The 26,163-nt window shown below is 41.6% G+C and overlaps 2 protein-coding genes across 4 annotated transcripts in view; one reads left to right on the top strand and one right to left on the bottom strand.

Moving 5' to 3' along the window:
• Hycc2 (hyccin PI4KA lipid kinase complex subunit 2) overlaps positions 1–17,490 on the bottom strand; it is a 59,855-nt gene extending 42,365 nt beyond the window's left edge. For both annotated transcript variants that reach the window (XM_059278598.1, XM_059278599.1), the window contains exon 1: positions 17,379–17,490. The gene's annotated coding sequence lies outside the window, so the exon portion shown is untranslated. The remainder of the gene's footprint in view (positions 1–17,378) is intronic.
• A 64-nt stretch (positions 17,491–17,554) lies between these two features.
• Ndufb3 (NADH:ubiquinone oxidoreductase subunit B3) lies at positions 17,555–25,930 on the top strand. Of its 2 annotated transcripts, none has more exons than XM_059278601.1 (3): positions 17,555–17,818; positions 21,782–21,935; positions 25,650–25,930. In XM_059278601.1, the coding sequence occupies exons 2-3, from the start codon at positions 21,784–21,786 to the stop codon at positions 25,804–25,806; spliced, it is 309 nt and encodes a 102-aa protein (XP_059134584.1). In that variant the 5' UTR covers positions 17,555–17,818; positions 21,782–21,783; the 3' UTR covers positions 25,807–25,930. The 2 variants fall into 2 exon arrangements, with proteins under 2 accessions (XP_059134584.1, XP_059134583.1); XM_059278600.1 differs by having other exon boundaries at positions 17,565–17,834.
• The last annotated feature ends 233 nt before the right edge of the window (positions 25,931–26,163 follow it).

The following is a 26,163-nucleotide window of genomic DNA, read 5'->3' as shown; positions in this document are numbered from 1 at the left end:
AGCACTTCTTCACCACTATATCCACAATGTCTGGACAACGTAATAGTCACGCCATAGACTGGAAAGGAAAGTTATGTAAGTGGCACGCACTGAAGCAAGAAAATCGGGCAGCATAAGATTCAGAAAACCTTACACGAGGGCTGGGATTGGTACAGCACAGAAACTGGTTGAAAGAGAAGACGGAAAAGCTCTCCAACCAAGACTGCCAGGTACCGGCTAAGGTGTGAACAAAACAAACCTATCACAACGCAAATACAAGAAAAAGCGGCCGCTATGCAAATGGCTCGCAAAGGGTCAAGCCCTCCTCACCATGTACACATCCCTGCCCAATTCCTTGCTCCAGAACAACACCGGAACCTGGACATCTTCACGGGTACCCACTGACCTCTGCAATGACGGCATCACATTGTAAAAACAATAAAGTAAAAACAACAGAGCAATGGCTTCAGAAAACCTGTCCGCCATAAGAGCAATGAAGGCTCAGAAACACTGTCGGACTCCAGTTTTCACCAACTGTGGAAATGAATCGGAAGCGTAAAGCAAACTGGGAAGTGTACATTTGAGGAAGGCCGCTGTGGAGATGGCTGGGCGGATAAAGCACAGGCCAGGCAAGTCTAAGGACCAGGGTTCAGAGTCGGGATCTCCAGAACTCAAGCAGAGGAGACGGGAGTGTGCTGGGGATGTCTTTCTGTAGGCTGTGAATATGGGTTGCTCTGATTGGTTGATAAATAAAGCCGTTTGGCCTATGGCAGGGCAGGATGGAGCCAGGCGGGAAAACTCAAGGGAGATAGGAAAGGGGAAAAGAGAGTAAGGGGAGAGGCCAGCTGCCCATCCAGGGAGCAGCATGTAATGGCACACATGTAAAGCCACGAAACACGTGGTGACATAAATTAATAGAAATGGGCTGAGTTTAGTTATAAGAGCTAGCTAGCTAGAAGCTTGAGCTACAGGCCATGGCCATACAGTTCGTAGTTAATATAAGCCTCTGTATGTTTATTTGGATCTGAGTGGCTTCGGGACCAGGTGGACCAAGTGGGGCACAAGAAAACTTTCAACACTCCTACAGGGAGATGGGTGGTGGGGACAGGGAAACCCCAGGAGGCTCAAGGGCCTGAGGCAGAAACTCAACAAGAGACTCTGCTTCAAACAAGGGGAAGGTGAAGACCAGCAGCCTCACAAATCATACATGCTAAGCACACATACATCACATCCATATCCCCTACACATGGGGGTGGGGGTGGGGGTGGGAGGTAGGGGGTGAATCTTGGTTAAGAAGAGAGAGCTTTGTAGAGTTTTAATCTGCCCTATTCCCATGCTCCACAACAAACAGCTCTGAGAACAGCCCACAATCACAGTGAAAATCACAGGGGGCAGCCACTGAAGATACACAGGGCTAAAGTGCCTTCAAGACTTCATTCCCAGAGAATGTAATTTCCTGGAAGATCCCCACCTACAAAGCTATCATTGCTCGGCACCGACCTGGAGTTCAGCCAGTATCAGGGTTCTTTGAGGTACTGGGAAAACAAACGGAACAAACATTTGGGCAACAAAAACATTAAAAAGAAAAGCTGGAGAATGAGCTGGGTGTGGTACCCCATGCCTACAAGCCCAGCACTTGGATCAGTTCAAGGTCATTCTCAGATCAGGAGGATCAGTTCAAGGTCATTCTCAGCTACAAGAGACTCTAGTTCAAAAAAAAAAGGGGGGGGGGGGGGAGTCCTAGAGATGAGATGTCCACACCAATTTCCAAGAGTCTAGAAGGTGATATTCCATTCAGAAAGACCTATATAAACATGCTAGGCATATAGTATGTTTAGGTAATATAGACACAATTAATCATCAAGGTTTAAAAATAAATGCCAAGAAAATATGCTGAACTTAGAATAAACCTTTGAATAATAAACATTTAAAGAAGCTGATATTCAAAGAACAGAATGAGAAAAGGTAGTCTCTGGATTTGACTGCATTTTAACCTCTAAAAATTTTAACCCACCCATACCTAGTTCACAGACACAATTCAAAGCAAGCTTTCTTAAGGTAAAGATATGTACGCTAATTGACATTTTCCTTTTTGTGTTTTCCCTCCATTTTTATTGTAGTATAATGCAAATATAAAATTTACCACCTTGCTGGGCAGGGGTGGCACACGCCTTTAATCCCAGCACTAAGAGGCAGAGGCAGGCAGATCTCTGTGAGTTCAAGGCCAGCCTGGTCTACAAAGTGAGTTCCAGGACAGGCTCCAAAGCTACAGAGAAACCTTGTCTCATAAAAACCAAAAAAATTTAAAAAAAGTTTAACCACCTTATCGGTGATGTTAACATGATTCATATGGTTGTACAATCACTATCTTCATATTCTCTTCATCTTGCAAAACTCAACTCTATAACCATGAAATGGTACTCCCCATGCTGCCTCTGCCCCATTCTCTCCCTAACAGCCACCGTTCTGTTGTATGTCTTGGTTTCTGAGCACTCTAAGTACCTCATAAAAGTAGAATCAGTTAGTATTTTGTGTGACTAGCTAATGTCCCTTAGTATATCTCCAAAATTCATACCTGTTACAGAACACTGCAGAATGCCCTTCCTTGTTAGGGCTAGACAAGATTTCAGTGTATACATAGGACATTTTACATTTTGCTAATCAATTCATCTGTTAATGGGTACTCGGACTGTTTCCAAGTTTTAGGTATTGTCAGTGACGTTGAAATGAACATTAGTGTGTGTGTATACATGCATTTCCTCAAGATCCTGACCCTAGTTCTTCTGGGTATTATACACAATGCAATCTCTAAAAAGGGAAAGAAGGAAACTTAATAGAGGGACTGAGTGTCCTGGTGCACACTTGTAATTTCAGCACTTGAGGCGGAGGCAGGAAGACACCAAGTATCTAAAAAAGTCAGTCTAGGGTACATCATGAGATTATTAAAAAAAAAATCAAACAAAAAAATTGAGGGGAAGGGGGATGGAGAGATGGCTCAGTGGTGAAGAGTACTCTTCCAGAGGACCCAGGTTCAGTTCCCAGCAACCACGTGGCAGCTCAAAGCTGTCTGTAACGCCAGTTCCAGGGGACCCAAAACCCGTGGCAAAACACTAATGCATATAAAATAAAAATTTTTTTAAAAAAATTGAGGGGAATGAAATAGGTGCAAGCATCTAAGAACCAATACATTTCCTCCTTTCCAACAATGACTATTATTAACTCTTAAATAAATAGTATTAGAAAAGTTTTAATGTACATTTTCTAATTTTAAATACAATTAAATGGATATGAAGCATTTATCTTTAAAAGTTTATAACAACAGCCAGGCAGCGGTGGCGTATGCCTTTAATCCCAGCACTTGGGAGGCAGAGGCGGATCTCTGTGAGTTCGAGGCCAGCCTAGCCTACAGAGCGAGATACAGGACAGGTAGCAAAACTACACGGAGAAACCCTGTCTCGAAAAAAAAAAAGTTTATAACAACAAATTAAGAAAAGAGCTAATCATATAATCCTCTTATAGTATTGTTAGTTAATTTCTTCCCTATTCTAAGGTTTTAGATTTATTGTTTTTCTTTGTAAGTGTACGAACATTTTGTGTGCATGTATGTCTGTGCAGTATATGTGTGCAGGGCCAGCAGAGGTCAGAACAAAGTGTCAGAGTCCCCTTGGAAATGGAGTTACAGACTGTAATGAGTTGCCATGTGGGTGCTGGGAATTGAACCTGGGATCTTTGGAAGAACAGTCAGTGCTCTCAACCCCTGAGCCATCTCTCTGACTTCTGAGGTTTTATATCTACTCAGCCTAAATTTTCTCCTTTAAGATCACACATTACTCTAGGGCTTATTTTTACTAGCTAGTATTCTACAGCATGTACTATACTGGCTGTGCTAGTTAGGGTTGCTGTTGCTGTGATGAAACACCATGATCAAAGCAACTTGAGGGGAAAGAGTTTGTTTGGCTTCCACATCTAGTCCATCGCTGAAGGAAGTCAGGGCAGGAACCTGGAGGCAGGAGCTGATGCAGGGGTATGGAAGAGTGCTGCTTACTGACCTGCTCCCCATGGCTTACTCAGCCTCCTTATAAGACCCAGGACCACCTGTCCAAGAGTGGTCCCACCCACAATGGGCCAGGCCCTCCCACCCCAATCACTAATGAAGAAACTGCCCTCCAGGCTTGCTTACAGCCCAATTTTCTGGAGGCATTTTCTCAACCGAGGCTCCCTTCTCCCCAGTGACTCTACCTTACATCAAGCTGACATGACACCAGCCAGACATTCCCCATCATCTATGTACTATATACTATACACAGCGGTCCTCGGTAACTGTTATTACCCCGATTTCACAGACAGGAGACAGGCACCGAAGATCAAGTCATTCCCCAAGGTCACATAATCAGTAGATAGTGGGTCAACTCTGTCAATGTAGACTCTGAGGACTGGTTTTCCTCACTAAGACAGGGCCTTGCACTCTCTAGTCTAGGCTGGCCTCGAACCTGTAGCTCTGCTCTACCTTAAACTGAGTCAAACAACCTTCTTCCTTCACGGGTTCTTGTCGGCACTCTGTCGCGATAACGAGAGACCAGTACAGAAGCGCCCTGACAGGCCAGCTTAAATTCTAGAAGTAACACAAATCATGTTAGTGTGCTGCTGCTTCCTCACATTTCCCAAATAACCCAGAAGGCTGCCAGTTTTAAAGGAGCCAAGGCAAGCTGGGCATGGCAGCACACAGCTACTCTGCTCTTGGGAATCCTTCAGCTGAGCTAACTATCCTACTCTCCTTTCAACTCGCCAATGAAAAATCCTCTTACAAAGCTTCCCCTCTATCAATGCAGCCTTCTGCTCCCACCCCAACAACTATCAACCTAGGGTCCAGGGCTGGGAAGAGAATTCATAATACCTAAAAAAGAACAAAGTTCTAATTCTTTTATCAATGAATAACTAAGACATATTCTTATTATATTATGAATGTACATGGGGTGCACAAAATTTTCTGTCATTTGGATACTTAATAAAAATTTGTTGTTCCTTTTTACTCTTCGGCTCTTTTGGGGGGCCCACCACCCAGTTCCCAAATAAATTACACATGGAGGCTTACTCTTAATTATTATTATTTTTTTTTTTTTTTAAAGATTTATTTATTTATGTATACAGTGTTCTATCTGCATGCATGCCTGCACGCCAGAAGAGGGCACCAGATCACATTATAGATGGTTGTGAGCCACCATGTGGTTGCTGGGAATTGAACTCAGGACCTCTGGAAGAACAGGCAGTGCTCTTAACCTCTGAGCCATCTCTCCAGCCCTTACTCTTAATTATTAATGCCTGGCCTTAGCTTGAATTGTTTCTTGCCAGCTTTCCTTAACTTTAACTTATCCCATCTACCTTTCCCCTCTGGCTTTTCCCGTTCTCTTACTTCTGTAAATCTTACTCTTACTCAGTGGCTGGCTGTGTAGCTGGGTGGCTGACCCCTGAAGTCCTCCTCCTCTGGCTACTTCTTTTTCTCCTCCCAGATTTCTCCTCCCATTTATTCTCTCTGCCTGCCAGCCCTGCCTATCCTTTCTCCTGCCTTGCCATTGGCCATTCAGTTCTTTATTAGACCATCAGGTGTTTTAGACAGGCACAGTAACACAGCTTCAGAGTTAAACTAATACAACATAAACAAAAGTAACACACCTTAAAATAATATTCTACTACAGAAATTACAGGTAATTTCACTGTCAAGTTAATAGTTATTAGAGACATTAAAATATCATTTGTGTCCCATCCTGGATAAGAATATTTCTAATCTCATTTACCCATATAGTCAGACAAACATTATCCTAGTTGTTTCTTTGAGGTTACTATGGATGACAGTTAACTACCTGTAGACCAAGAGAAACAGATTTCCTTTACTGGAGGTGGGTTTCACACAATCAGTTGAAGGCCAAAATAGAACGAAAATGCTAAACCTTTCCCATATAAGAGTGTTCTTCCTGCTCGAATATGCCTTTCCTCTAGGACATCAGCAATTTCTTGTTTTGGGGGTCAAACCTCTGCCCTTTCTGGGTCTCAAGCCAGACAATTTTGGTGTAAAATAACTACATCATCTCGGCTTTTAGGCATTTGGACACTGAAAGGAACTACATTAACTCTGTTGAGCTGCTTACCAACTTATCTTGCGGTTCTTGAGACTGGTTAACTTAGTCATATGAGCCAATTTCTAACCAATTTCCTAATGAATCACACACAGCATCCTTTATTAGTGGTTGTTTTTCTGGGTAACACTGATAAAGATGAGCCTCTTGGAACAGAGAATGCTTATATTAGGTGGTGCACCAGTATGCACTCTTCAGAAAGGTAACACCTGGGATCAGTTGATTAGCAGACATCAAATCAGAGGACAAATGTTGGTGGCACATAAAATAGGAGAGTGACTCTTAGGACCCCTTCTTCCTGGGTTGAGGAACAGCCTTCTTCCTCTACCTTAGAACATGAAAAAGTTCACTTCTTTCCATTTAATAATGCCCCTCCAAAAAGACCTCCTCCTCTCCCTCTTCCACCCTGTAAAAACTGATGTGGTAGACAAAGGCATAGTGGTAGCTATTCCCAATAGACCTTAAAACTTAAGGCTTTTTCATGCCAGAAACTTGTGTACAAGTGTCTAAGTCCTATTATTAAACTACAACTTCTCTAGAGCAGGGTGTGTTCTCTGTTGGGTTTGCATTTCTAGTTCTCCAGATCAAGTATATAGTTAGTAGTTTAATCATATTAAATGAATAGCTTCACAGCAATAGCTGGGCAGTCAACGACACAGTAAAGAGGAAAAGCAGCAAGTCTGAAAAAGATGACTAGTTTATACACAACATAGCGCCCTAGCCCTGAGCCCACAGATCTAGTCTATACACTCGACTAAAGCTACCTTTAAACTTGATTTGCAATTGTGTATAACAAAAGACTGAGTTCCACTTGTTAAAAATCAAAGAAGTGCTGGGCGGTGGTGGCGCACACCTTTAATCCCAGCACTCGGGAGGCAGAGCCAGGCAAATCTCTATGAGTTTGAGGCCAGCCTGGTCTACAGAGTGAGTTCCAGGACAGCCTCCAAAGCTACACAGAGAAATCCTGTCTCGGGAAAAAAACAAAAAACAAAAAACAAAGAAGTTCTGCATAGGGTTTCTAAAGATGTTTCGTAAAAATGAATGTGTGCACTTTGTTTTTTCTTTCTTCTGCCTAGAACTGGTCAGCTAGTATCACTAGGTGACTGCGAATGGAAGACACAAACTGAACAAGGACAAAGAAAAACAAAGGAGCCTGGGTCCCTGACAAGCCTGAGGTGCATCATTCCTACACTGTCTATTTCTGATTTTTAAGAATTTAAATAAAGAAGTGAACTTTTTTTTGTTTTTTGTTTTTCAAGACAGGATTTCTCTGTGTATCCCTGGCTGCCTGTCCTCGAACTCAGAGATCCACCTGCCTCTGCCTCCCGAGCACTGGGATTAAAGGTGTATGCCACTACACCTGGCTAAGCGGAGGTTGTTTATCTGTTTTTAGCTACCGAAATACAATTCCCAACCGGTAAGGAAGACAATGGCTTTAACAACAAAGCAGTGGTACTAGACACCTCCCCACTTCAGAGGAGCCTCAGTGTGATGCAGAGTGAGTGTCAGATGTTTCTACTGTACGGGAGGGCAAGGGGGAAGCGAGACTGAAGAGCCTCTACCCTCTGAGGGCACCCCACAGCTCCGATTCAGCGGGCGAGGAGTCCTGGGCACTGACAGCTGTCACAGCACAGTACTGCAGTCTCTGGCCGACACTGGAGGTTACAGCACAGAAAAGTAACATGGCTCACAAAACTGTTACCAGAAAAAAAAACTGCAAGAAAATCAGAATTAGGGGAATAAAACATTTTATTGAAAAGAAAGTGTTAAAAAGTTGTTTAAGGGGCTGGAGAGACGGCTTAGCAGTTAGGAACACTGGTTGTGTTCAGGACCCAGGTTCAATTCCCCACTCATATGGCAATTCAAAGCTGTCACCAGGTCCAGGGAATCTGACACCCTCTGCTGGCCACCGTGGGCATCACATGCACACAGTACACAGATATTCATCCATAAACATAAAATAAGCTGTAAAAATGTAAAAAGCTGTTCAAAAGTTGTACTACTGCTGTGGGATGGTCTGTATGTCAAATTGCTCTGATTGGTCAATAAATAAAACACTGATTGGCCAGTGGCCAGGCAGGAAGTATAGGCGGGACTAACAGGAGAATTAAGGGAACAGGAAGGGAAAGGGAGTCACTGCCAGCCGCCGACATGACAAACAGCATGTGAAGATGCCGGTAAGCCACGAGCCACGTGACAAGGTATAGATTTATAGAAATGGATTAATTTAAGCTGTAAGAACAGTTAGCAAGAAGCCTGCCACGGCCATACAGTTTGTAACCAATATAAGTCTCTGTGTTTACTTGGTTGGATCTGAGCAGCTGTGGGACTGGCGGGTGACAAAGATTTGTCCTGACTGCAGGCCAGGCAGGAAAACTCTAGCTACATACTACTTCTTTAAAAAGAGAAAAACTGACTTAGATTTAAACTTGAAGAAATGCTGATACAGCAAAAGTTAAGGCTAATTCCCATTATCCCATTATTCTAATTCATAAAAATCTTAAACAAATCCTTCATACTTTCCATTTAATGTCTTTGCACTTGTATTTTAAACTTTAAACTATTTTTACAATTATTTATTTTTGTGTGTTGTATGTGTATGGGTCACACACGCCACTGTGTGTGTGGAGATAAGGGAACAACTTTCAGGAGCTGAGTCTCTTTCCACCTTGATGTGGGTTTTAGGGACCGAGCTCAGATCGACAGGCTTGCAGGAGACAGCCTTCATCCACTGAGCCATCTTACCTCACAGACTTACACAAAGGATTACATAAAACAACATTATAAAATACAAATATGCCAAGTTTCATTGTCTTTAATAAAAGACCAGCTGACAATCCAGTAAGTCCAGTACTGGGTATACATCCAAAGGAGAGAAATCAGTATTGAGAGACACTGGTATCCTGCGTTTATTGCAGTACTACTCACAATAGCCAAAAAACAATAGCTTAAATGTCTACAACTGCTGAATGAATAAAGAAAATGTGTCATATATATATAACAGAGTATTACTGAGTTAAAGGATGAAATCTTGTCATCAATGACACCACGGATGAACCTGCAGTACATTATGTTAAATGTTAGTTACAGAAAGACAAATATCACACGATCTCACTCTTACACAGAATCTTAAAAACTGGATTTCATGGAAACAGAGAGTAAAGCAGTGGTTACATGAAGTTGGGGAGATACACGGGAGGGACAGGAAAAGGTCAGTTACAGTTCTGATGCTGCTCATAGCGAGGTGGGTGCAGATAACCGCAGTTATCTATATTTCAAAGAAGCTAGGGTTTTCAATGTTCTCACCACATATATACAAAAGACAAATACTGGAGGAGTTGAGAAAGGTCACCTCCATTTGAAAGTTACATAATGTATGTATATAGTATATATGTATATATTGAAGCATCATATAGTACCCCATAAGTATATATAACTATGTGCCGATTAAAAAACCAAAACAAGCCGGGTGGTGGTGGCACACACCATTAATCCCAGCACTCGGGAGGCAGAGGCAGGTGGATCTCTGTGAGTTTGAGGCCAGCCTGGGCTACAGAGGGAGTTTCAGGAAAGGCGCAAAGCTACACAGAGAAACCTTGTCTCAAAAAACGAAACAAAACAAAAAAATCAAATTGAGGCAGGGGAGATGGTTCAGTGGGTAAAGGTGCTAAGCACTAAGTCTGACGAGCCAAGTTCAATCCTCAGAACCCATATGGTAAAAGGAGAGGACCAATTCCCCAAAAGTGGCTCTGACCTCCACACATGTGAGCCACACATACAAATATACACACTAAATAAACGAAGTGCTTTTTGTGCTGAGAGCCGTTGGGATGAGGACACAGAAGCTTCCAGTCTGAGGAAACAGGACCAGCTGAGGAATTGGCAAGATGAGGTAGCTGTGGCTCGTTCTGTCTCTCTGACCTTCCAGCATTTACCCCAATAACTGGTCTCGGGTTTGATCTTATTAATAAGAACTGTTAAGATTCATGCTACATCTGGCGCCCAACGTTCGTGGTACGAATTCATGAAAAAGCTACTTGCCTGTGGGTCTTGTGGGCCCCAGCTCAGGCCTGAGCTACATTTGGCCGGTTGTGGTGGAGCACGCTGGTAGGATTTACTGAAGGAAGCAGAGGCAGGAGGATACCGCATTTGAGGCCGGCCTAGGAGGTTTGCTAAGGAAAAGCTTCGGTCTGGGACCCAGTGACAAACGGTAGTGGGACCATGGAGGCAGTGACTGCTGCTCCACGTTGCTGGCTACTTCTCATCGTGTTGGTGACTGTGGTGATGCGGCTACCTGGGACAAAGGGTTTACCGCTGCTTGTTCGGAGAAGAATTGCCAGGACCATCATGTTACAAGAAAGCATTGGCAAAGGTCAGTTTAGAAAAGTTTGGCAAAACAAATGGTGGAGAGAAATTGCTGTGACGATATTCTCTTCTAGGGAAGAATGTTCATGGTTCCGAGAGACAGACATTTATCAGACTGTGATTGCTCCAAACCACAGAGGAGGCAAAAAAAAAAAAAAAAAAAAAAAAAAAAAAAAAGTCTGCAGGGAACCATGACCACGCCTAACAGTGACTTTGAAATCTTCAAAAAGACAACAGGACTCCACAATGATGATTCCACATGGACTATGGTAAAGCCATCAGGCTGATTAACACCACGGAAAGATCTGCTTTGGACTACAAACTGCTTAGGACAATTTTGAGATGGCTAGCTGAGATGATCCAGCCTGACAGACTACTTGAACAAGGACTTGTAACAAGCCCTGAACTTTCCTACTATCAGTGACTGGACAAATGATACAGGACTTGACAAGTAACTCAAACATTTTCTTTTCAAGATTCCCTAAAGATATCTTCACCCCTAGAAAGCAAAAAGAAAAAGAGAATATAGGTATGAGATAGATCATCGAATCTACTCTGAGAAAAATGATAAATAATAGGATAAATAGGTAGATCACTGAATCTACACTGAAGAAAAAGGGGAAGATATAAAAATGACAAAAGGTAGACTACTGAATCTATTATGAAAAGAAAAAAAGAGAATATGGATATGATAAGATAAAAAGGGAGATTATGGAATCTACTTTTAAAAAGGAACTACTTGTTTGTTTTTTTTTTTGTTTTTTTGGGTTTTTTTTGTGGTTTTTCGAGACAGGGTTTCTCTGTGTAGCTTTGTGCCTTTCCTGGAACTGCTTTGGAGACCAGACTGGCCTTGAACTCACAGAGATCCGCCTGGCTCTGCCTCCCGAGTGCTGGGATTAAAGGCGTGCGCCACCACCGCCCGGCCGAACTACTTGTTTTAAATAAGATAAGTAATGAAAATTTTTTTGTCTGAATTTGTCAAATGTTACTGGACTGGACATTGTTATATATAATGGAATTTTTTATCTGAATCTGTCAAATGTTAATGGACTAGATATTATTAATGTAATTTTTGACTGTATATATATTGTATATACTTATTAGATAGTTTTTCTTGTATTAGTTACAAGCTTTTTTTAATTTTAGACAAAAAGAGAGGAAATGTGATGGTATTGTGTTCCCCAAAATATTGTGTATCCTAATAAAACTTATCTGGGGTCAGAGAACAGAAAAGCCACAATATTAAACATAGAGATTAGGCAGTGGTAGCACACACCTTTAATCCTAGCATTCCAAAGACAGAAATCCCTCTGGATCTCTGTGAGTTCAAGGCCGCATTGGAAACAGCCAGGCATGGTGACTCACGCCTTTAATCCCAGAAAGCAGCATTTAATCCCAGGGAGTGGTGGTAGAAAGCAGAAAGGTTTATAAGGCGTTGAGGACCAGAAACTAGAAGCATTTGGCTGGTTAAGCATTTGGCTGGTTAAGCATTCAGGATTTCGAGCAGCAGTTCAGCTGAGAGCCATTGGGATGAGGACACAGAAGCTTCCAGTCTGAGGAAACAGGACCAGCTGAGGAATTGGCAAAGTGAGATAGCTGTGGCTTGTTCTGTCTCTCTGACCTTCCAGCATTTACCCCAATAACTGGTCTCGGGTTTGATCTTATTAATAAGAACTGTTAAGATTCATGCTACAGTTTTGTTTTGTTTTTCAAGACAAGGAGACAAGGTTTCTCTGTGTAGCCCTGTCTGTCCTAGAACTCTCACTGAAGACCAGGTTGGCCTTGACCTCACAGAGATCTGCCTGCCTCTGCCCCTCAAGTGCTGGGATTAAAGGCATGTGCCACCATTGCCCAGCTAAACAAATACTTTAAAAAAAAAAGATAAAATAGCTGGGTTTGATGGCACATAGCTGTAATCCCAGCACTTGAGAGATTGAGGCAAGATCAGAAGTTCAAGACCAGTATTCAGGACATGAGATCCTGACTCAAAATAAAACTAAGTAAATGATAAACTAAAAGAAAAAGCCAATAGAACCAGGATATCTATGAGATGTCTCAGAGGGTAGAAAGTACTTCCCATGTAAGCCTGAGTTTGATCCCTTAGAACCCACAGGGGAAGAGAACTTCAAAGCTGTCCTCTGACCACACACACATCCCTGCCAAAAGCATGTGTGCAGACACAGTAACAAATTATTTTTCAAAGACCCAAGGATTACTTAGATAAGAGATATATAAATAAAATCTTGAATGTTTTGTTTCTTGATTGTTTTTGAGACAGGGCCTCGTGTAGCCTAGGATGAGATGATCTCAGACTTGCTGCGGCTAAACTCTGGGACCACAGGTGTATGTTCCCATGTCTGGTTTATGATGTACTAGGGATTGAACCTAGCCAAACATTCTACCCGGCAGAGCTACATTTCCAGTCTCATTAATAAAATGTTAAAGGAAACATTATAAAACCAAGTATGAAGCACGCTTGTAATTCCATCATTCAGAAGGCAAAGGCAAATCAAGCTTGGACTACTAGCGAATCCCCATCTCAAAATAACCCAGAAGCAAAAGCAAACAACAACAAAGATAACATCAGGATTCTAGCTTCAGTACATAAAAAAAATGATAAAAGAGAAAATACAGCCAGGTGTGGTTAGTGCCACCTGTGATCCCAGCACTCTGGAAAGGGGAGGATATTTATGAATTCATAGCCAGCCAGAGCCACACAGTAATACCGGTCTCAGAAAGAAAGAAAGAAAAAACAAAACAAAACAAAACAAAACAAAACAAAACAAAAAAACGGGGAGAAAGTCATGTGATGGACACAATGAATTAACTTATTTAAAAATTTTTTGAAGGGTACAGTTACTCTATAACAAAATGACTATTCGGGACCCATCTTTACCAGTCAATGTCAGTGCCCTTTACCATATTCTGTGACTATTATTTTGGAAGCTAATCCTCAAACCTAAAAATTATTATAATTTTGTGAATACTTAAATCACACCACTTTATATATTACATATCTGGACTTATACTCCTTCCCGTTTACTTCTTTTCATACTTGTCTCCAAACAGCCAAATCTCGAAACATTAGTTCTAAAGTCCATGAATTTCTAAACTTGACCCATGTTAAGGTCAAAAGATTTGCAATTCTAAGTTTACTACATATTATTGAGTGAATATTGTTCTTGTATCAATCTACATAATTATATCAAAATTCCACTGAAAACTGTTTAATCAAGTAAATGTGCAATTCTTTTTTTAATTTAATTTAATTTAGGGGTTTTTTTTGTTGTTGTTTTTTTTTTTGTTTTTTCGAGACAGGGTTTCTCTGTGTAGCCCTGGCTGACCTAGAACTCACTCTGTAGCCCAGGCTGGCCTCTGCACTCAATCCTCCTGCTGCTGCCTCCCAAGTGCCTGAATTAAAGTTGTGCACTACCACCACCAGGATAAACTTGCAATTCTTATTTCTCAATTTTAATTTAATTCAAGGACACTATAGCTTTCTGACACTAGGAAAACAAAATGAGTAACTACCTGTGCAAATTAATTAGTATAGGACTAATTTGTGAAAGAAAATTGCTTGACTTACGGAAAGCAGTTAAGTGCCAAGTAAAAACTAATTCAAACCAAACCATTCAGCACATCTTTATCTTTGGCTGGAAAAGCTGCCCTAGCTGTGACATTAAATGAAAACAGTTTATCGAGCTTTAAACTACTGGGAGATTTGGCAGCTGGTTCACTCAGCCAAAGCGGCTGTTACTGGCTCATACCACCAAGTGACAGAAGCGGAGCTGGAGCAAAGATTCTAAAGTGAAGGCCAGATACAAACCAAATCATTCAGGGATTTCTTTTTCCTTGCAAAATGCATCTACCTCCTTTATACCAAGATTCTAAAGGGAGGCATAGATAAAATATATGCATGTGTCCCCTTTTTTAAAAACTAAAAAAACCTTCTGGACTATTTTTGAGATACCTCTATCTTCACAGAGACTTCTCAAAGTAGGTCTGACTCTTCTGTGTGTACTGTGTGTATGTATGTGGTGTGTGGCTGCTGTGTGGGTGCACACATGAGCAGGTGAGTATGCAGGTGAAGGCCAGAGGTTGATGCCACTGTCTTCCCATCCACTCTCCACCTTACATACACTGAGGCATGCTCAGCTGACCCAAGGCTTGCCAGTTTGATTGGTCCAATAGCCAGCTTGCACTGGTGATTCTGTCTCTGCCTCCTAAGTGCTGGGATTATTGACTGGCCACCAACACCTGTCTGGCATTTATGTGGGTCCTGGAGATCCCTTTTTGAAAGTACTATATTAACAGCAAGCATAAGAAACAGAGCTAGAAAAGGGACAAGCTCATGAGAAGGCTGTGGCAGCAGAGAACTGTATAAACAATAGGTGTAAACCATCTTCACAGATTTCTGTGCCAGCGCTCACTAGAATCCACTATATTACATTTTAGACACTGAGAAGTATTCAGCTCCTGTAATGGGAAAAAGTACATGGTCTACTAACCAGGTAAAAATGTACAAGGAAACTATTCTGGGGGTGGGGAAAGGAAACAAACAATAACACACAAAAATTCTGCTGCTCTGGCATTAAGAGAACAGCAAAATCCTGTTTTGTGTAGCTGACAATACAACTTGGTTGAGGCTTCTGCCCATATTTTACCATTTTAGTTTTTAATTATGTAGTACTGTGTTTTTCTATAATAAAGCTTAGTCAGAATGAAAATCATTCTAGAACTTAATATACTACAATATATTTGACGATAAGATGCCAAAGCTGTATACTAACAGCAATGAAACAAACCCATACTGCCTATTGAGACAGCCTTTGGGACTGGCTGTGGTGGCACAGGCCTTTAACCCCCATACTTAGGAGGCAGAGGTGGGTGGATATTTGTGAGTTCAAGGCCTGCCTGGTCTACATAGTGAGACTGGGAAAAAAAAAAAAAAGACAGCTTAAGAGTTATATTAAAAAACAAAACTTTCAAGATCCATTTTGAAGCAAGCAATATTTCCTTACAATCAATGTTTCAAATTACTAACAAACAGCTTTGACACAGAAATCACAATCTCTTATGATTTATAAATAATCATCCAGACTCTATTAGATGATAATTTGGGATAGTGTTTCTTAAACTATTTGGTAATTCCCTACTGTCTGTTCGATTTCTGGCATTCTACAATGACACCTACTGGCCACTGAAAATCAGCCATTAGTTCTCTAAGACAGCTAGAGGAGGCTGGTTACATAAGAGAAACACACAGGAACACACACACTCTCTCTTAAATCAACCTACCAAAGGCAAAGATTTGTTTCCAGGTATGGAAAGCATTATAGCATTTCACCTAAAGCAAAAATATGAGTTTTCTTTGTGACTAAGATAGCATTATTCTTGTAAAAAGACAAAAGACAAGGAACGAAACACAAATATTTTTAAATTTTACTTAAAGCACTAACAAATACCTCAGTGTGCTGGACATTTCAAAACAAATTCTAACTACCCATTTCTTTTCAAATGATATTCTGAGAGGAAAAAAAAACCCAAAATTCTCATTTTATATGTACTAACATAAATGATCAATAGCAGAAAAAAAAAAATCAGATCTTAGAAAGTTTTCCTGACATGTAGTTCAAAAGCAAGCCCAGAAAGACACTTCCTGATGCTACATTTATCCTCATCTTCTAACTTGAAGGAGCACCTCAAGCAGCTTAGATTTCAGTAATTTACAGTGCTGCTTTTTAAAATATTTTCCAGTCTTTTAAGGTTAGTTTTTCAATGAGTTACAAAATCAAATGCCCTTCCACAATACACGCCGACAGGAGTTTGTTTCTCTTGGTACTCTATTTCACCATTAAACTGTGAATTTAAAAGACTTCTCAAAACAAAATACTCTTTAAATTGTAAATACATTTTTATCTAAGTCTAAGACATTCAAAGACCCTATTTTTTAAATCTAAGAAACAACTCACAACTAGCTTCTCAGACTTAACAAAGCAAATCACTCTGTTTAGATTCCCATCTTATTTTCACAGTCCTTAGCATCCAAACACTGGGGGCAAGTTGTCTACCAACTAATTTACCGTTCCTTTTCCAATTTGCATTTACCTTCCTCTATAGATTTATAAGGCTCCCCACTTGTCTGGGGTTAGACATTCTATCAGTTTTGAGCTGCAAAGCAGCAAATTCGTGTACTACAAAGGCGTTCATCTCAAGCTAACGTCGTGTCGTTTCTCACCCCAAGTCCTTATTTGGGATGAGCGCTTCGTGACTACTCTTGCCTTCATGCCGTCCTCCTCCTACAGAGCCTGCCTGGGTAGAACACACTGAAGCCACCAGTAACAAGAGAGTGTTCGCAGGTATCAATGGGTCGCAAGGGCTCCTCTCCCACGAGGGTCAGTCGAGTTGTTTGGGACAATCATCGCCAAGGGTTACATAATGTACAGCCACTAGTTTCTAGACCTGACCACCAATGCATACCTTTTCCTCTCCGCACCGCTCCCTATCTATCCCAAAGAAGCGGCCCCTAAGAGCAACCCCTAGGATTTCACTCAGGTGTCCTTCTCTTGCCTGAGGCTTCCTGCAAGAAATTCCTTCGGCCCCCACTACCTGTGCCTTGCTCCCGCCTCAGCCCGCGCCACCGCCACCCTCACGCCCTTGCTAGGCCCCCAAGTCGCCCCACAACACTCAGCCCCAACCCGCCTCGGCAAGCCGCCTTCTGCTCACGACCCTCCCGACGAGCTGGCTCCCAGGTCTGCAGGGCTCGGGATCCGCCAAGCGTCCGGCTGCCGCCTCCCCGGCACACCTTCGTCAGCTCCCGGCTCCCGCGTCCGCAGCCGGAGAAGAAAACCCTCTTCCCCCGGCACTGTGCGCGGCCCCCCCTCGGACGGCACCGCCGCCTACCTGTCACCCCGCAGCCTCGGGCTTCCTACCGCCACCGCCTCCCGCAGCAGCCTGCCAACTGCAGCCTAACAACCAGCCCTCTCATTGAGTGGGCCCACGCGCTTAATAACAGCCGCTCCCATTGGCTGCGCCGCGGCCTCGGCCCGCCCCCCCCTCGGTGCGCCGCCTAAAGATTCCGCCCGGGAGCAAGGGAAAAACACGGCTTCCCTACCCTTCTCCTCGGCGCCTCCTAGCTCAGTCGGCTCCCGGCTGCAAAGCGTGGGAAACAATATCAACTTCCAGGCTCCCTCAGGTCGTCTCTACCTTGTCTGGGAGCTTTGCGCCCGGACCGGAACGCTTATAAGATCTCCTCCGCTTTCCTGCCGTAAGGAACTCGAGGAGACAACGTCCGTTTCCGGTTTGGCTCCAGCTGGAAGGTTGAACATTGAGTGTCTTGAGAGGTCAGATTGCTGTCAGGTAATTTAGGGAGCTGTTTGGTGGGAGACCTCTGGATGAGGAATAATCGAGACTATATTCAGAGACTGCTTCCTGCTGAGAGGGAGCAGCGCAGACCGGGAGGAGGGGAGCGCTGCCGCCAAGTACAGCCGAGCTGAGCGGAGGCGGATGGAGGATGCCGTGAGAATTGCTGGTTAAATGCCAGAGATTCCCCCTCACCCCCATCCCCCGCCGCCACCACATGCAATTGTCTCCTCGCCTCCTGGCTTTTGGGGTTGTATTTGGATAAAGAACAGCCCCCGATCCGACAATACTTAAACTAGAAAAATTCCAGCGGATGCCTCACAAAATCATGTCTATTGCATATTCCTAGGGTTGAGGATTAGGGTCCTAAAGTAATAGCATTTCATTTGTCTTTATTTTCTTATGTTTCTATGGTCACCTCAGTTTCTGAGTGAGGGAAATTGGAGTGATATACTTGAAAGCCCTTGGTAAACTGTAAAATTACATGTAGTGGAAGTAACATTCCTTAGGGAAAGTAAGTCAACACTTCCTGTGCTAGAACAGGCCACCTTTAGCGGAGGTTGATCATCGTCTAAATAATAAGTTGACTTCTGACATAAGCAGAGAGCGTTTACATTCTCTATAATTATATATTCGTTCTTTTTTGAATTTATTTCTTTACTGTTCTTAAATGGGTAGTTCTAAAAGTGAAATAATTTGCTGTCGTTGAGTCCTCAATGCAGTATAACTCATTTCCCCCGTTGTATGAGGAGAGAACCACTTCCTTTAAGTTGTCCTCCGACCTTTACATGGGCACATGTACACACAAATAAATAAGGCTTTAAATAAAGATTCTTCTAAAAATAGGAACTGGGCTTGTGCACAGGTGTGTACTCCTAGCACTTGGGAGAGAGAGAGAGACAGAAGGATTGAGAGTTCAAAGTCATCCTTGACTACATATCAAGTTTGAGGTCAGACTGAATTAGATAAGACTGTCTCAAGTAAATGAAACAGTGTTCATGTAAGATGGGGTGGCGCCTACCCCAGTGATAAAGTTGTATGTGTTTCATTCAGAAAAAAAGTCTGATAAAACATGTTCCTTGTCATATACATTCAGAAATTCTCTCAAGTAATGATGTCCAATAGAAATGTAATGGAAGCCCCATAGGTAATAGTAAATTTTCTAGCTCACACTAAAAGTAAAAACAATATCATCTAATATATTAAACATATCCTCATTTAAAGATATACTGGGAAGCCAAGCATGGTAGCATGTGTAGCACATGCCTTTAGTCCTAGCACTTAGGAGGCAGAGGCAGATGGATCTCTGAGTTCAACACCAGCCTGGTCTACAGATCAAGTTCCGGAACAGCCAGGGCTACACAGAGGAACCTGTCTTGCGCACACTCTATCATTAATGAACTATTCTACATTTCATACTGCTGTGGGATGGTCTGTATGTCAAGTGTATTGCTGATTGGTCAATAAATAAATCACTGATTGGCCAGTGGCCAGGCAGGAAGTATAGGCGGGACAAGGAGGAGAATAAAGCTGGGAAGTGGAAGGCTGAGAGAGAGACACTGCCAGCTGCCACGATGAGAAACAGCATGTGAAGATGCCAGTAAGCCATGAGCCACGTGGCAAGGTATAGATTAATAGAAATGGATTAATTTAAGCTATAAGAACAGTTAGCAAGAAGCCTGCCACGGCCATACAGTTTGTAACCAATGTAAGTATCTGTGTTTACTTGGTCGGGTCTGAGCGGCTGTGGGACTGGCAGGTGAGAGAGATTTGTCCTGACTGTGGGCCAGGCAGGAAAACTCTAGCTACATCATACTGTCTTAAAAATGTTTGATTATATATATATATATATATATATATATATATATATATATATATATATATATTCTAGCTACATCATACTGTCTTAAAAATGTTTGTACTATAGATAGATAGATAGATAGATAGATAGTATATACACGTATATTATTTTCATAAATATAAATAAATACTGGGTCTGTGTTTGTGTTTTATAAGTTTTATAATGTATAATGTAAAATACATTCAGGGTTGGGGATTTAGCTCAGTGGTAGAGCGCTTGCTAAGGCCCTGGGTTCGGTCCTCAGCTCCAGAAAAAAAAAATACATTCATACACCCAGATAATTCCAAAGATCCTTTAGTATTTTCTTATAATTGGTTTTAGAATTTGCTTTGATACTTGCTACTCTTCCAGAGGACCTGAGTTCACTTCTTAGCACCCACACCAGACAGCTCACAATCACGCATTTTATTACTTCAGCTCCAGGGAATCCAAAACTCTCTGGTTGCCCCCATGCATATCTCTCTCTCTCTCTCTCTCTCTCTCTCTCTCTCTCACACACACACACACACACACACACACACACACACACACACACACACTCTTTTAAAAAAGAATTTACTTTGAAATCTAAATTAATTAAAATTCCCAGTTCTTTAGCTGCATAGCCACATTCCAAATGTTAGTGGCTACCTAACAAGAGAGCACAGATCCAGGAGAGGAAGTGGTGGCTGTAGGTATTCAAAAATTTTTTTTCCCCGAGACAGCGTTTCTCTGTGTAGCCTTGGCTATCCTGGAACTTGCTCTGTAGACCAAGCAGGCCTTGAACTCAGAGATCCACCTGCCTACACCCCCCCCCCACCCCCCCACCCCCCACTCCCCACCCCCCTGCAAGGTTTAAAGGCATATGCCACCAGACCCAGCAAATGTTCTATTTTCTAGGTCATGCCAGTTTTTTCAGAACAGTTGTGCTCAGTCATAGTCTTACTACTTGGATGTGAAAATGGAAGGCACAATACAGTGTGTTCTCTGCATTTCTCAGTCTTGCAGGGTTGATTTTTTTAGCCTTGTTATGTGAAGAAATGGAAGTCCAGAAAGATGAAGTGATTCTCTTGTATTTTATAGCTATTAGTGGTTTAAAAAACGATAATTTTAAACTCTTCCATCAAACATTTGAGATTTTATTGTTTGATTTATGGCTATTTTGAAATAACAGTAATCCCAGCACTCCAGCGGTAGAGGCAGGAGGATCTCTGGGACTGAGTTTCAGGACAGCCAGAGCTACCCAGAGAAACTCTACCTTGAAAAACAGACGAAAGGTGGGGAGAGGGAGTTATCTAGGTGTTTTTAGGAGAAGGCTTCTGAGACTAACATGCAACCTTGAAATACCAATTACAGCATTGACTGTCTTCTTATCTTCAGGAAGTTACTGCTTAGAGTCTCATTGTCTTCATCTATAAAAAGTGGTTTGCTTGTTTTTTATTTCGTTTTGATTTGGTTGGGGTTTTTTTTGTTTTGTTTTGTTTTTTTCTCGTTTGTTTTGTGAGACAGGTCTCTCTACATAGTCCTGGCTGTTCTGAAATTCACTATGTAGACCAAGCTGGCCTAGAAGAACTCAGAGATCTGCTTGCCTCTGCCTCTGGGATTAAACTTGTGAGCCGCCAGGTCTAGAAAAAAAAAAATCTGTATTTTTAATTTAAATTCAAAGTTGTTTAGGAAGCAGTACAGTTAATACCTATAAAGTTTCATGTACCTGGCACATAAAGGCTCAGTAAGTGTTACTGTTACAATAAGTAGTAAGCAGGTATCTGAGTGATGGGATTACTCACTGTTTTCATTTCCATGTTTTGTATGTGTGTATTTCCTATCTGTGAGCATACACTAATTATGTAATAGTATACTTTTTTGGTTGTTTGTTTTTTTGAGACGAAGTCTCACTATGTCGCCCTGGCTGGCCTGGAACTCACAGAGCTCCACCTGCCTCTTCCTCCCAAGTGATAATAGTAAACTTTTATAAAAGCTTTCTACTCAGAATTTTCAGGTATTTATCTTTTTTCAAAACATTTCTTGAACTTGAAATGTAAACATCAAATTGGCTCTTGGATATCTACAACCTCTGTCTCTCTTCTTTACTTTTTTCCTATAGACATGGCAGCTGGGCATGGACACGATCACGGACATGGACATGGTCATGATAAGTTGGTACTTCCAGATTACAGACAGTGGAAAATAGAAGGGACGCCATTAGAAACTGTCCAGAAGAAGCTTGCTGCACGAGGGCTTAGGGATCCGTGGGCTCGGTAAGATGAGTCTAGAAACGTCTTCTTGTTTTGAAGCAACTTTTATTCTTTGTATACCGGGACAGGGAGGCTGGCGTGATTCTGCCACAGTGCAAGCGTGCAGACAGAGACAATCCAGGGGAAGCCTCTCCTTCCACCGTGTGGGTCCTGGGGGTAGAACGCATGTTGTCTTCTATACCTTCACCCGCTGAGCCATCTCGCTGGCCCAGATCTAGTGGTTTATGAGTTTAGAGAGTCCGTATCTTGCTCCATTTCATATTATGAAAAATGGCTTCTTCTTGTTGTTGTTGTTGTTGTTGTTGTTGTTTTTGGAGAAAGGGCTTCTGTAGCCTTGGTTATCCTAGAACTCTGGTAGACCAGGCTGGCCTTGAATTCACCTACCTCTGCCTCCGGAGTGCTGGGATCAAAGGTGCGTGCCACCACCACCCAGTGAAAAACAGCTTCTTAGCTTTTTTGTGTCCAGTACAATTCACCCATTTTAAAGTTAACTCATTATAATTTTGCTAGTTTTTACAAATGGGCAATTATGGAATCACTACTGAAATCATGCAGAATATTTCTGTTAGTCCAGAAAGTTTGTGCGTTTTGCAGCTGCTGCCAAGGACTGGCTCCTGACAACCCTGCTCTGTTTCTGTCTAGTTTTCCCTTACTAATTCCTTCTATGTTAGAATCCTGTGGGTGTGCCCTTCATCCTAGCCTTTCTCTTGATGTTGTTGGTTTTTTTTTTGGGGGGGGGAGCTGAGTTTTCCTTTTTATTGGTTTTGTTTTTTAAGTACCAAGGGATAAAACTCATTCTAGAAAGCCTATCTTTTGCAGCCCAATATAATACTTTTTTACACTTGTTTTTGTTTGTTTGGTTTGTTAGTTGATTTTGGTTTTTTGAGACAGGGTTTCTCTGTGTAGCCCTGGCTGTCCTGGAACTCACTCTGTAGCCCAGGCTGGCCTCAAACTCGGAGATCCACCTGCCTCTGCCTCCTGAGTGCTGGACTAAAGTGTGCACCACACGTTTTATTTTCCACAGTAGCTATTCAGATTATTTCCAGCTCTTGGTTCTTTTTATGAGTAAAGTTGCTACAGCTGTTCACAAGTCTGTCTGGACATTTATTTTCATTTCTCTTGGATAAACACCTAAGAGTGGGATTTCTGGGTTATCTCATAAATCGATGGGTTTCTATAAAAACTGCAAACCATTTCCTAAAGTGGTGGTACTGCTTCACATTCCTAGCAACAGTGGATGAGAATTTCAGTTGCCTAATGTTCTCATCAGTACTTAGTGTTTTCAGTTAAACAAATGCAACATAAAGGAATGCAACACAATTTTGCATCATTAAAAGATGGGTGGTGGTGGTGCATGCCTTTTAATCCCAGCACTCGGGAGGCAGAGGCAGGCAGATCTCTGTGAGTTCGAGGCCAGCCTGGGCTACAGAGTGAGATTCAGGAAAGGTGCAAAGCTACACAGAGAAACCCTGTCTTGAAAAAAAAAAAAAAAAAGATAGAAAGAAAAAAGAAAAAAGTAACGTTCCACAGCATAATCAACTGTAATACATCGTAAATAATATTCCACAACACATGTGTCTGGTGCCTGCAGAGGTCAGATGAGGGTGCTGGGTCCTGAGACAAGGGTTACAGACTGCTCATGAGTGCTGTGAATCCAGCCTTTGTCCTCTTGAAGGTGCAGCTCCTCTTCACTATGGAGCTCTCTCTCTGGCACCCTGAGTTAGTCTTTGTTTCATTTGAAGAAAGAAGGGAGACAAATATTGTCTGTGGATATCCAGTTGGTTCAGACCATTTATTAAAAGATTATTCCCAGTTGAATTACTTTGATAAATATGTTAAAAATCAATAGACCATATCTATGTGGTCTATTTCTGGACTCTGTCTCATCTCTCTGTTCTGTGTGTCTACACTTAGGTCCAATACCACAATCTTTAATAGGATAGTATAAGATCTCCAATTACCTTTCATTGGTTTAACTATTCTGGGTCTTTTCTTTTTTTCTTTTTTTTTTTTTTTTTTTTTGCCTATAAATTTTAGAATGTGCTCATCAGTTTCTGCAAATAACCAACTTGGATTTTAATTGGGATCTAATTCACTATTTCAGAATCTTTTCCATGTTTTATTGAACTCACATCAGTTTGGAGATAATTTATGCCTTTATAATAATGAGTCTTTTAGAACACATGTGATTTATTACTTTTTGAACCTTTAAGCATTATTTTCTTGAATTTTATACATATCTTGAACATTTTGTTGAATTTGTTCATATTTCTGATACTATTAAGTGGTATTTTTAAATCTCAATTTCTAGCTGTGTTGTTGACAATTAAGATTGTAATTAATTTTCACATACTGACTTTATATTCCATTCATTATTTAGCTAAATTTTTGCCCTAGTAAATCTTTTTGTACTTCCTTTAAATTTTTCATTGAATAATGATCATTTTGTCTACAGAGACAGCATCACTGTGTCTTTCTCAAACTGTAAACTTTCCTCTTTTCTTGCATTATTGTAATGGGTAACATGGAAAAAGAAACCGGAGAATTTTCTTTTACCTTTTTTCTCCCTGGTGGTTTTGCCACGGGGTCTCACTAAGTAGCTAAGGCTGATCCTGAACAGTAATCTTGTCTTTCAGCTTCTGAGCACTGGGTTTATAGCTATGTGCTGTCTCTCCAACTTTTTCTTTTTTAAAATCAGTCTTGCCATCTTGTCCCAGCTTGTTCTGTTCATGGTTCGGCCTCCTTAGCTGGGCTGGAAAGACTTGCCAGTACCCATGCTTGTTATTAGTGCTGGGTGATCTGATCGACTGAGGGGTTGGTGATAGCTTTTTTTTTTTTTTTCTGTGAATGTAGTGAGTTACTTGTACTGATTTCCAAATACTAAACCAATCTTGCTTTTCTAGGCTGAGCCCTATTTTTTTTTAAGTTACTCTTTTTTTGTTCCCTATAAAGTGATTTTTCCCCACTAATTTAGATTATCTATGTAAGAAGACATTTCTCCCTATAGCACAGCTTTCTGTTTCCCTCTCTGTTCAGCATAGTCAGAAGAAGGAACCAGAGCAGGAGGGCAGTCTTCTGAAGCTCAGGCTCTGTGACAGGGAAGGCTGCAGCTCTTGGAGAGTAGTAATCATGTCGGTTTGCATCCTTCTGTGCCAAAATGTGCTGTATGTTAGCATGCTTCATACTCACGACACTAATGTAAAGTAGATAGCATCAACTTTGAACAGAAGACAACTTCATAGTTTATATGTGAAACTTGGTCATATATTCTTAATTATCCTCGGCCACAGAAGTATTCCGACTGTGACTTAGTATAAATAGTCTTGCTCTGAACCAGCTGTGCTGGTTCATGCCTTAGAGCTCAGGAGGCTGAAGCAGGAGTATGGCACAAGTCGGAGGCCCACTTGGCCCGTAGAGTGAGACCCTGTTTCAGAAACCAAACAAAGAAAACGATGCTGGGCTCAGTGGCTCACACCTTTAATCCCAGCACTTGGGACACAGAGGCAGGGAGATCACTGTGAGGCCAGCCTGGTCTAAATTGGGTTCCAGGACAGCCAGGCTACATTAATGAGACTCTGTCTCAAAAAAACAAAAACCACAAGAACAAAAAATACTAATGTAGCATTTCAGTATTTAAGAAAGAAGAAAATCAAATGTAGTTGGCTCAGTGAATTAACGAGAATTGCATGTGATTATCATTTTTCTTCTCTTTTTCAGCAATGAGGCTTGGAGATACATGGGTGGCTTTGCAGAAAACGTCTCCTTCATGAACGTGTTTTTCAAAGGGTTCAAATGGGGATTTGCTGCATTTGTGGTAGCTCTAGGGGCTGAATATTTGCTGGCCTCCCCGAATGATGATAAGAAGCATCACTGAAGACAGCACCTGGAATTATCTTGTGACTTCTCTCTCGTAAACCTAAGATTTCCTCACTCTAGCATCCTTGACTATATATATGATTGTCCTTGAAAGAATGGTTTAATAAAGTAAGGAAAAACTTTGTTTTGTTACTCTTAAATAAAATTAGAAAGAAAAATTTAATGTATGTACCTATAATCCCAGCACTTGGAAAGCTGAGGAGGAAGGATCATGAATTCAAAGCTAGCTTAAGCTACATAGTGAGGCTATCTCAAAAAATAAATAAGATAAATATGCACGTATATACATTATATCTATATTAGATTTTGTTTGGAATGGTGGGTATTGGATGTATTCTGTGTGTAACAGGCAGCC

This window comes from Peromyscus eremicus, chromosome 13, assembly GCF_949786415.1.
Source record: "Peromyscus eremicus chromosome 13, PerEre_H2_v1, whole genome shotgun sequence".
NCBI lineage: Eukaryota > Metazoa > Chordata > Mammalia > Rodentia > Cricetidae > Peromyscus > Peromyscus eremicus.
Note: the sequence above shows the minus strand (reverse complement) of the source record. Positions and strands in the feature narration are given on the sequence as shown.

Coding starts and splice junctions, on each gene's coding strand:
- Ndufb3 (XM_059278601.1), top strand. CDS start 21,784: ATGGCAGCTGGGCATGGACACGATCACGGACATGGACATGGTCATGAT. Junction 21,936..25,649: donor CTTAGGGATCCGTGGGCTCG/GTAAGATGAGTC, acceptor TCTCTTTTTCAG/CAATGAGGCTTGGAGATACA.